The following is a 12,844-nucleotide window of genomic DNA, read 5'->3' on the forward strand; positions in this document are numbered from 1 at the left end:
TTTAAATACCGACCATTGCCTTTATTTTGAAAATTTTTTAGAGTGAACTGGTAAGAGGATATCCGAATATTCAAGACAAACAAAGAAAGCGAAACCCAGTACGTTAGGGCACGATTCTTTGAAGTCTTTAAATACCGAACATTGCCATTATTTTAAAAACAATTGAGAATAAATCCGTGAATAAATTAATTTGGGCAATTAAAATAAAAAAAACGAAAATAATGGTATGTTACATACAAATAACATTACCATAATAAGCTGAACGATGCATATTAACAATAAAACATAGTGACAAAAAAAAAGATTTAATGACAAATAATAAAATGGTAGTGGTAATATGTTAATAATGGTACAAACAAAAGAAATAAAAACAATTATATAAATATATAAAACAGAAGAAAATAGGAAAAATGATTCCTATAATACACATATTAATAATAAGAAAATAGTCAAAATAAACAGAGTATAGTTTTAAAACAGGATCTTCAAAAGAAATAAATTGTATATATAAAAATATAATATATATATATACATAGATAAAGAAAGGATCTATACATAAAAATAATAATGTGAAAACGATAATATATATACATATGGAGGGATAAAATAAATATAAAAAGAAAATATATAGGGTAATGAAAATGTAGAATTAATTAACTATAATAATAGTAATAATAGAATAATGCTACAATAACCATAAACATAGTAATAACGATTAAAATAATAATAACAACAACAAAATAGAAGACAATAATAATATATTAATAAAAATAATAATATAAAAATAATAAAAATAAAAATATGTTTCTAATAATAATAATAAATCAATAATGATAATAAATATATACAAAATAATAGTAACAGTAATAAAATAAGTATAATATAATAATAATAATAATAATATATAATAATAACAATATTAAAAATAACACTCTCCCCCTCCCTTCTAAATCCGGCCATCGGTCCGGCCTTGCCCCGGTCATCGGACCCCCACGGGCCGCCGTCGGCGCCACCGTGCACGGCAGTCGGACCTCAAAAAAAACTATTTTTCGGTAATTCTAAAATGGGTAAGCTTCTTCGTTTTATTTATACTTTCGTATAAGAAAATAAAATAAAATTGAAAGGAAAACAATAAACAAATAAAGAACTTAAAACGATAATAGACAAAGAAAACTTCTTTTGCTTTGATATTTGATTAATCTCCAAAAAAGAACTCCCCCCTTGTACAATAGTTTTGAATGGCTTTTATAGCCAACTTTTACAACTGATTGCCCTTTCTTTTTGTAGGCAAGTGGGGTGATGGAGATAGTGGATGGTTTAGTGGGGTGATGGAGATAGTGGATGGTTTAGTGGGGTGATGGAGTTAGTGGGATGATTTAGTAGGGTGTGGGGGTGATGGAGGTAGTGGATGGTTTCTTGTATTGGGTCATGGCATAAATTAATTGGGCTGTGTAGTGTATTTGGGTTTGGGTTTGTGAGCTTTGGGCCCGGACATAAATTTGGTCCTACAACACCTATTGATTTAAGGTTTCATTCATGAATTCGAACAATGAAACCTAAAACGACGTAAAAAGTTATTATAATCTAAAAAATTGATTTGAAATTCGAATTTGAGAAACCCTAAAGAGTGCTTAAATCCCTATTATATGGTTTCCAATTTCTTTTTGTTAATTGATTTAGATAATGTGTTTTTGAGATCGAAATATGTTAATTAAAAAAAAAGATAAATATCAAAATTATTCATAAATTTTAATTTAATATGTAATTTAATATATGAATTTTAATTTGGTGTATTTATACAGTTTAAATATATATATGAAATTTTAATTTTAATTCAATCAAAACAATTGAAGAAAGAAATACATCAATTTTTTTATATGGGATAAACATAAATATTTTTTGTGTAATATACAAATATAAAATGATGTAGTATCAATAATTGTCTTAATAATTTATAAGAATTGGATTAAATAAAAATTTTATGTATAAACAAAATTAAAATTTATGTATATAATTACATATTAAATTAAAAATTTTAATTTATGTATGATTTTAATATCCCTTAAACAAAACTTTCATTTTTTTTTTTTAAATATCATAATTTTGTTTTAAATTTTTGTTGAAACCCCAGCATAGAGCAGCGAAAAAATACTAGTTGAAATATTTTTAATTATTTATTCAAATTAATTGATGATCATAATCTATTGGCTCCACTTTTGTCTATTTTTCGGCGGGTTCCAGTTTTGGGCTTTGCCGCGTTACTGAATGACCTGACCACCGCGTGGCTCCACCGTAATGTCAATCAATGTCAGGGTGCAGTCGCCATAAATTAAAACCCGTGTGCCATTCACCCATATAAATAAAATGACTCTAAATTCAAACCCAAAAGGCAAAGACACTCCGAAAAGAAACTAAACAGAGACTCGATGCAGCAAAATTCACGTTTCGTGCTCCTCTCGCTATCCCTCCTTTTCCTTCCATTCATTTTCTCCAACGCCGAAAAGGGCCATCTTTTCGGAGGATGGACACCGATCAAGGACATCAAGGACCCTCACGTGATGGAGATTGCAGAATTTGCCGTCGATGAGTATAACAAGCAGTCAAACTCGAGTTTAATTTTGCAGAAGGTGGTGAAAGGTGAAACCCAGGTGGTGGCCGGGATTAACTATCGGCTGGTTTTGAAGGCAAAGAATGGAAGCATGGCTAAGAAATACCAGGCTGTGGTGTGGGAGAAGTCGTGGCTGAATTTCAGAAATCTTACCTCCTTTACTCTCGTCAAGGGTTAGATTTTATTATCATGCTATGGTTGTTCATGTATGTCATATTATCCTTTTATGTTCCGATGTTACGGAGAATAAAATCTTTTTAATACATATTTACGTTGCTTAATTTAGGGTTATCTGCTGAAAAGTTTTTGAGAAAATATGTTGATTTTCAAAAATTTTTATCGATCTAGGTACGTTGTTTTTAGAAAGAAAAATATATTCTGGAGGATGCAATTTCACAGTTTTGATTATAAGACGTATTTTTAGAAGAGAGAATAAAATTATGTCTTACACTATCATATTAGTGAATTATTTAGAAATTCAGCTTAATTTCTCAAATGATTTTTTTTATATAAATTAACTTATTTATGTCACCATTTTCAAATTTGCTTAAATTAGTGCTACTGCTTAGCTTATACCTTAATTTTTAAATTTATTTTTAAAGACATGTTTTTGTCAAAGATGGTAATAAATTATTAATTTTTTAGTTATATAAAAAAAAGTGATATTAATGCCAATTTTTTATTATTAATAAGATCAGATAAAATTAGTAGTCTAAAGATTACTTTAAAAAAAACTAATCTAAAAATTACATTATAGTTTAGACACGAAATTACTTTCTTTTTTAAAATTTGAAATTAAAAATATTAGATTTTATCATATTCATAATGTATGTGAATGAAAAAAAATTATATTAAAAAATATATTTTTAAAAATATTTTAACGAATGATTGTTAATAGTGTCAGAATGAATTTAGTAGTCTTGTATTTGATTTTCAAAATAATAATATTAATTATCTTTTAAAATAAAAATATCTTAATAATTTTACAATTAAATTAATGTTTAGCTGATTCGTGACTAAACTCAATTGACATTTTAGTATTTAAACTATATGCTTTATTATTTATTGTATATTTTTTAAACACGTATTTGCGTTCTAAATTTATGGTTTCCACATGTAGACATGTGTGATAGGATTTCTAGTGTTTTTAATAGGAATTTTAGTTTTATGTGCAATTTAATACATAGATTGTGATTTAGTGCAATCATATACATGAATAATATTGGTTCATATGCATACATGTAACTTTGATTTTGATCCAATTGTATACATTTAAAGAAATAAAGAATTTATTTATTTTTATATTGGATTAATATAATTATTTGTTTATATATATATAAACTTAAAATGATGCTATATTGATAATATTGTTAGTGGTTTTGTGAAAATTGAATCAAATTAAATTATCATATATAAAATTGCATAAAATCAAAGTTTATGCATAAAACTGTATATTGGACTAAAGTTCAAGTATAATTTTGATATTTATTCCCTAAATTTATGACTCACTCACAACATAAGTGAAAAATAATTATTTAACATATATATTAATTAAAATTTCATATAAAAATAAAATGATACTTTGGTTGAAATAATAAAATTAAATATTTAATATGCATGTACTCCAAATTCAAATCTCATCATAATATTATTTTATTCAAAACATGAAAAAGACTAGGCTTGTATATTAAAAAAACCCTTGAACTATAATAAATTATTTAAATAAGCTCTTATAATATTTTTGTACTTAAATAAGTCCCTTTTTTAATTTATATTTAGAGGCGGATTTAGGGGGTTGGTAAGGGCCCCTAAAATAGAAATTTAACTATTTTGGCCATTTAAATTTTTAAAAATTTTAAATTAGTAAAGGTAAAATTATACTTTAACCCTCTTAAAAATAATAAAAATATAATTTATTCCTTTAAAAATTATAAAGATATAAACAATTTAATTTTAACCCTCTAAAATTTTTTCTTGGCTTCACCCCTCTCTATACTCATAAAAGCCCTCATCTTTAGTTGCTTGGCATTATTTGACGAGAGCTTTTATGAGTATAGATTAAAGAAAAGTGGCTTATTTAGGTACAAAAATATTATAAAGGCTTATTTAAATAAATCATTATAGTTTAAGGGATTTTGTAAATATATAAGTCAAAAGAAAGAATCCGTATTAATCTTTGTTTTTTTTTATATAAAAAGGGTATTTTAACAATATCTTAACTAAGTTGGTTTCCGGTTGACTTATGGCATCAATTCAATCAGAAGCTTGATATAAGTATAGATAGATACGTCACTAGTAAATTAGATGATAATATCACAATGTATCCGATATTATCTTTTGATTATTTTTTATTAATTCCCATTAAAAATCGCTTAATTACTTTGTTAAAACTTCTGTAACATCCAAACCCGATCTAGACATTGTGGTCAAATCTGGAGATATCATAGAGAAGGGTTTTGAAAACAGAGTTATTTCGATAACGCTTTGTAACTCATATTCGTTTATAGTTATTACTAAAAACGCTATTTAATTAATTATTTTGCCCCAAAACATGATTTACAAGGGAAGCCTTAGAAATTGTTATATTTAAAAAAAAATCCTGTTTGTATTTTCAGAAAACCTTTGTTTAGTTAAAACCATATTTTTAGCCAATCATAGCAAATAAAGAATCAAATCGAAAATCCAAAACCAACATAAACCAAACAGTTCAGAGAGTCCATAAATTACAAAACTCTCATAAATAATTATTAACTATATAAAAACCATTATTTATAGTCAGTTTGCAAACTTGTGATCACCGTAAGACTCCACTGCACCGATCCGCTTAAGCCTATGGATTACCTGAACAAATCAAACAAACGGATATGAGTTTTCGTAAACATAGTGTGTAACCCAACAGAAATAGACATGCTAAACATACAGAAATCACATAAACAGTCAAATTCAGATTCAGGCTTAAGCCCTTTACAAATACAAATAACAGAATCAGATATGCAGAACAGATATAGAGAATTTTACCCCATCCTCTATACACCAACTCTGATCATCCCATTACGCCATGAGGGGTTAAAAACACCCACCCATCTCTACACGCCATATAGTATTGGTACGACACATAATAGATAATACGCAGTCAGCTGCCAAAATATAGGCGACACGTCGCCATACAGGTCGCTTCCTTCACATATACGATTCTCACCCCAATTATAAATACCGTATATCATGCTTAACATACTTGCATACAGATAACATATCCATATATATAACAGAATAATCGGATATGAATAACGGTATGCTATTCAGAGCAAACTATCAAAACATCATATCACAATATTTAGGGTTAGGTTAGCCTTTATTGACTCCACGGTAGGCCAGCAGTCAATGGGAGTGACCCGTGCGACCCTAAGGAAAATTTTAGAATTATGAGCCCACACGCCCGTGTGACCCAAATGTCCAAATTGGCCTTGCCCGTGTGGCCCACCCGGCCTGCCCCAAAACCCACACGCCCGTGTGGCGCATCTAGTCACACCTACACCACCACACGACCGTGTCTCACATACAGCCAACTATACGGCCAGGCACACGCCCGTGTGGCGTCGATAGTATGCTTTTTCGACTTGCGCTAAAGCTTGATTTTCTGTGTTTTGGGAACACACCTGGTACGATTTTGATGCGAAATTACTTCTGAGCCAACCAACACCTAAAATTGACACAACACAACTTCCAAAATCAATCTAAACTCACAGTTAAATTGAACTAACGGAATCAACAACGATGAAACTTAAGTGTTCAACGTTTACCCCAATTTCTCGAACGACTTCGACTATGAATCCGCGAGAAGAGAGTCTCTTTCTCTACGATTCGTCACTAACAAAAATAAAATTTCAATACCAACGGAAAATCAACAACGTTCAAAACAGATTTAAAGGAAAAACTCTCTAACCCAAGCAAAGCATTCTATCACCACTTACCAACATACAAAAACACCAAAAAGCTGAAATACCGAGATTGAACAATTAAATTGATAGAAAAAACACAGAAAAAAAGAAAAACAACATCAGAATTTCTTTGAGAGAAAGAAAGAGAGTTAAATTTTTGAAAAAAAAACAAAAACAAAATTTAATAATCTTTAAAATCCCAACTCCCCATTATTATCTCAACCACAACTACCCACTCACTTAGACTCCCAATCCCATCTAAACTCTCTCAGCCAATTGAGGCAAAAATTAATATCTACCCTCACGTAGGGATTCAAGCACAAGACCTCCAACATACTAACTTCTTACCACTCGAACCAGCAGGCTCATTCTGATATGGATTAACAGACAATTTTATAAAAACTCTTTCAACAAAGGTATCGTTAGGATTAGAAAAATATCAAAATTTGCCAAAAGTGGGACTTGAACCTAAGACCTCACACACACACACACTCAGAACACTTAACCATTGAAGTATATACATATTTTTTTAATTTTTACAAAACAGACTTAAAAACGTTCAGGGAATTACAACTCTACCCCCTAAAAGAAATTTCGACCTCGATATTTACCTGATCTGAACAGATGAGGATATTACTAACGCATTGAGCCCTTAGGTTCCCACATGGCTTCCTCAGTGGAATGATTCCGCCACAGAACTTTAACCAACGGAATGGACTTCCTCCTTAGAACATTAATTTAATGATCCAAAATCTGAATCGGCTCCTCCTCAAAAGTCAGATCTGGTCTAACCTCGACCTCTTAAATAGAGACAACGTGAGATGGGTTAGACTAATACCGCCTCAACATTGATACGTGAAACAAATCATGGACACGATCCAACTCTAGAGGTAACTCCAACTGATAAACGACACGTTCCATACGCTTCAGAATCTGATACAACCCGATGAACCTAGAGCTCAGCTTTTCCTTATGACCGAACCTTAGAACTTTCTTCTACGGAGAAACCTTAAGAAATATGTCGCCCACAGAGTACTCGATATCTCTCATTCTTAGATCTGCATAAGACTTCTATCTATCAGAAGCCGCTTTCAAATGATCCCAAATCAATTTAACCTTATCTTCAGTATCATAAACCAATTCAGGACGCAAAACCCGACGCTCACCCAACTCAGTCCAACATAGTGGAGTACAACACTTACGACCATACAAAGCCTCGTAAGGTGCCATCTAGATACTAGATTAGAAACTGTTATTGTAGGCGAACTTAGTTAGTGGCAGAAAATCCTCCCAACTACCTTGAAAATCTATCACACAACTCTAAAGCATATCCTCTAGTATCTGAATCACCCTCTCAGATTGATCATCGATCTGAGAATGGAACGCTGTATTGAAGTCCAATCTCGAACTCAAAGCCTCATGCAATTTCTTTCAGAATTGAGAAGTGAAGCGAGGATCCCTATAAGAAATTATCAAAACTAGAACCCTATGTAGTCTTACAATCTCAGAAATGTAGAGCTTCGCTAACTTTTGCAGAGAATCGTTCGTCCGAACCAGAATAAAATAGGCGAACTTGGTCAATCGATCCATGATGACTCAAACAAAATCCTTCTTAGTGGGTGTTAAAGGTAACCTACTAACGAAGTCCATCATCACTCGTTCTCATTTCCTTAAAGGGATCTTAATCGGCTGTAGCAAACCCGAAGACAATTGGTGCTCAGCTTAACTTGTTGGCATGTCAGACAATGAGTAACAAAATCCATAACCTCAAGTTTCAAATCAGGCCACCAGTATAGCTTAGGAAAATCGCGATGCATTTTATTTCCACTGGGGTGCATAGCATAATGACTACTGTGCGCCTTCCTCAAAATCGACTGTCTCAGATCAGAATCATTTGGTACATAAACCCGACCTCAAAAACACAGAACTCCATCATTATTTAGTCCAAAATCGAAAATATTTCCACTCTTAATTTGATGAAATATCAAAGCCAAAGACTCATCCCCTAATTGCTTATCCCGGATCTGATCAACCCAAGTCGGCTTAACTTGCAACTTGGCTAATAGACTCTCGTCATCAAACAGACTAAGACAAGCCAACATTGCCTTCAATCAATTATCGCTTTATGAATGAGAGTATCGACTACCATATTGGCCTTAATAGGATGATATTTCATCATGTAATCATAGTCTTTAAGCAACTCAATCCATTGATACTGCTTAAGTTTTAACTTTTTTTGAGTAAGAAGTTACTTGAGGCTCTTGTTATCGGTATAGATGATACACCTCTCACTGAATAGATAATGCCTCCAGATATTTAACGCAAATACCACAGCAGCTAACTTGAGATCATACGTCGGATAGTTCCCTCGTGCGCCTTAAGCTGACGGGACGCATAAGCTACAACCTTACCATTTTTCATCAGTACACATCCTCAACCGACGTGCGACGCTTTACTATACACCACAAACTCTTTGCTAGATTCAGGCTATATTAGAATAGGAGCTTGAGTCAGGACATGATTGAACTTCTCGAAACTCGTTTGCTTTGCATCAGTAAAAAAAAAGGGATACCCTTACATAGAAGCTTAGTCAAAAGAGTTGCAATCAATAAGAACCCTTCGACAAACTGTCGATAATAGCTCGCAAGACCTAGAAAACTACGGATCTCAGATACATTCTTAGGCTGTTTCCAATCAAGCATAACCTCAATTTTCCTAGGATCAACTCGGATCCCCTCAGCAGAAACCACGTGCCCTAAAAAAGTTACCTCTCGCAACTAGAACTCACACTTGCTTAACTTAATGTAGAGCTATTTCTCTCTGAGTATTTGAATCACTACTCTAAGATGCTCATCATGCTCATCCTCAGTCTTAGAGTAAGCCAGAATATCATTGTTGAAGAGCACGATGAACTGGTTCAAATACGTCTAAAAGACTCAGTTCATCAAATCCATGAATGTAGCCAGAGCATTCGTCAAACCAAAGGGCATAACTAGGAATCGTTGTGCCCATAAGGAGTCCCATTCCTTAACTCTAAGCTGATGATAACTAGAATGGAGATTTATTTTTGAAAACATTGAAGCCTCTCGAAACTAATCAAACAAATCGTCCATCCTCGAAAGTGGATACTTATTCTTCACAGTTAGTTTATTCAACTGCTGGTAGTCGACGTATATCCTCATAGTACCATCATTTTTCTTTATAAGCAGAACCGGTGCCCCTCACGAAGGTACATTAGGATGGATGAACCCACGATCCAAAAGCTCTTGAAGTTGAGCCTTAATCTCCGTAAGCTCTTTCGGTGCCATATGGTAGGGAGCAATGAACATCGGAGCTGTACCCAGTAAAAGCTCAATACCAAACTCAACTTCTTAATTCAGAGGCAAACCTGATAACTCTTCAAGAAAGACATCTAAAAATTTTCTTGCTGTTCTGATGTCTTCGACAGTAGAGTCCCTAGAAATTGAAACACTGACAAAAGCTATATACGCCTCAGGATAACCTTCTTACTCGCATAGTCCAAACTAACTCAGTGCTCAATCAATCAATCCATACCCAAAATTAAGTCAAACTCCCCGAACGGCAGCTCCATAAAATTAGCCAGAAGCACAGTCCCTTGTATTTCTAATGGTACATTCTTATAAATTCTACTAACCCGAATAGATTGCCCCAGCAGACTCAGTACAGTGAACTCACTAAGAGTACACTCTAGAGAAATCTCTAAGTTTTCAAAAAAAGTACTAGCTACATAAGAATGTGTAGAACCTATGTCTATCAGAGCAGTATATAGAACATCAAAAATAAAGAATGTACCTATGATCACATCGGGAGTGTCTCTATCCTCTTGGCATCAAGTAGCATAAATCAATGCAGGCTGCCTTGCTACAGTCTAACTAGCACCTCTGCCCGGTGCTCTCTATTCTCGACCCATACCATTACCACCCCTAACCGGTCTACGACCCTTAGGTGGCAGTTGAACTACCCTCTAAGGCTATACAAAACCCGATCCTAAAGCTTGTATCTGATTAGCATACTATGAACAGTCTCTAATCCGGTGCTCCAAAGACTCACACCTGAGACAAGCCCCTAACCTCCTCCAACACTAGCACGGATGGCGCCTACCACAATCTCCACATGGTTGAATCCCAGTAAGAGCAACAAGAACCCCTATTCTAATAGCCTCATTAAGTCTAGCCCGTTTCTTAGGCCTCTAAACATAACTAGAAGGCTTTGAATCCCTCTTATTCTTGCCTCTCTCTCGGTCCCTATTCTGGCGCTCCATACGCTTAACCTCTTCGGTGATCTTCGCATTATCTACCAAAACTACAAACTCTCACTCCCTTTATGGAGTAATCAATACCCTTAAATTATCCCTCAAGACATCCTCAAAACAGATACATTTCTCATGCTCAGGCACCACCATGCCTCAAGCGTAGCGGTCAACCTTAGAAACTCCACCTAATACTCGGCCACAGATCTATCACCTTGCGTGAGATTCACGAACTCACACCTACGAGCATCAACATAGGTCGACCCCGCATACTTCCCCCGGAAAGAAATCTTGAAATAGTTCCAATTCAAACGATTCGGCTGAGTACCCTCCTCAACTGACAACTACCATTGATATGCCTCGTTGCGAAGCAAATTGACTGCACCCTTAAGTTTCTGCTCAAGAGTACAGTCGATGTCATTCACAATCCTCTCGGTGGCCTTCAACCAATATTCAGCCACAGTAGGGCGACTCCAGTGACACCTTAAACAGCTCAGCTTCATTAGACTGGAGTCGTTCAGTTACCGACTGTAAAGACCCGTTTTCGGTGAAATCAGAATAGTAGTTTTGGGACCACAAATCCGATGTCATAAAGAAATTATTTTTATATTATTTTGTGGTCTATAACATGTTAGAATTATGGTATAAAAATTTTGTTAAGAAATTTTACCGTTTGTATGCTCAATTTGTGAAATAGAACTAAATTGCATAAAGTGGAAAAGTTGTGTTCTATTAGCTAAAAGTTTCAAATAGCTATAGAGCTTTAAAGCAGAGGTCCTTATTGAGTAATTAGACCACTAATGGAGTTAGTGGATGTATATGGAGTAAAAAAAATCATGAAATGGTCAAAGTAGGTTGATATTAGGTAATAAGTTGATAAAATAATAAAAAGAGAAAAGAAAAGCTTCATCTTCCTTCATGTTCTACAGATTTTTCACCAAGAAATAGCCATTGGAGAGCTGAAATTTTCAGCAATATAAACCTTTAGCATGTAAGTCATTTTGGTATTTGTTTTTTTTTTTATTTTTGTATTGTTGGAACTCTTGTAGCTTAAGTTAGCTAATTAAGGGGCTAATTTTCAATATGATTGAGAGTCTAGGGTTTTTCTATGAGAGCATCTTGCTTTTTTTTGAAGTTTAATGGAAGAAAATAAATCTTGGTTGTTTAATAAACAACTTTTGTTAAAGAATTTTTAATGAAATTGTCTATTAAGGACTTAATAGAGAAAAATGAAAACTTTGTGTTAATCATGTGAAATTATGAAATATATGGGCTGATATAGGTATATATGAAAATCGGCTAGGCTTGTGTATAGATGAAATTGCATGGATTTCAATTTTATGAGCCTAGCAACTAATTTGTAAAGAAGTCAAATGTTAGGGGAAAAATTGTAATTTTTCCATATTATGAAATTGGACTAAATTGAATAGAATAATTATTAAATTAGTTAAATTTAATATTATATAGATCAAGAAAGGCCACATTTGGATTTAAATCGGGGAAAAGAAAAATAACGAATTGATCGGTCGATTTACTCCGTACTAATTCGATATAAGTTCGTATATTAGATTGTGTATTTATATACTATAATTGAATTATATGTTGGTAAATTTAATAATTATGGTGTATTGATATGGAGATGTATAATTGAATTAGTATTAAAAATACCAGGTCTCATTTGAACTATAGAAATTCATAAGATACAAATGACGTGTCATGTTATTAGGGTTACCGATTTTGGTTGAGATTCTATACGTGTTGCGAACTCACCACAGCTCATATGAGCTTATCGATTCTCAGCTCGTAAGAGCTTACCGATATTCAGTTGGGATGAGTTTACCGTTTATCGCTCGAACGAGCATACGTGTATAAGAATTGACGGCTTACCATTTAGTACACTTCGTGTGTACCACCCGCGTATCTTATGATATTTTAGATGGTTCAATAGGCATAATATTACTATAGGGTATTACAAGTCTGATATGACAAGTACAAGTATTTGCATGGAAATGGTTGATATTTGATATA

The 12,844-nt window shown here is 33.2% G+C and overlaps 1 protein-coding gene across 1 annotated transcript; it reads left to right on the forward strand.

The window, feature by feature from the left end:
- Positions 1 to 2,360: 2,360 nt before the first annotated feature.
- LOC107963434 (cysteine proteinase inhibitor 1) lies at positions 2,361 to 2,873 on the forward strand. Its single transcript, XM_016899955.2, has one exon. The coding sequence runs from the start codon at positions 2,427 to 2,429 to the stop codon at positions 2,784 to 2,786; it is 360 nt and encodes a 119-aa protein (XP_016755444.1). The 5' UTR covers positions 2,361 to 2,426; the 3' UTR covers positions 2,787 to 2,873.
- The last annotated feature ends 9,971 nt before the right edge of the window (positions 2,874 to 12,844 follow it).

Source organism: Gossypium hirsutum, chromosome A06, assembly GCF_007990345.1.
Source record: "Gossypium hirsutum isolate 1008001.06 chromosome A06, Gossypium_hirsutum_v2.1, whole genome shotgun sequence".
NCBI classification, from domain to species: domain Eukaryota; kingdom Viridiplantae; phylum Streptophyta; class Magnoliopsida; order Malvales; family Malvaceae; genus Gossypium; species Gossypium hirsutum.

What these genes read in the sequence shown, in the direction of transcription:
- LOC107963434 (XM_016899955.2), top strand. Translation starts at nt 2,427, where the DNA reads ATGCAGCAAAATTCACGTTTCGTGCTCCTCTCGCTATCCCTCCTTTTC.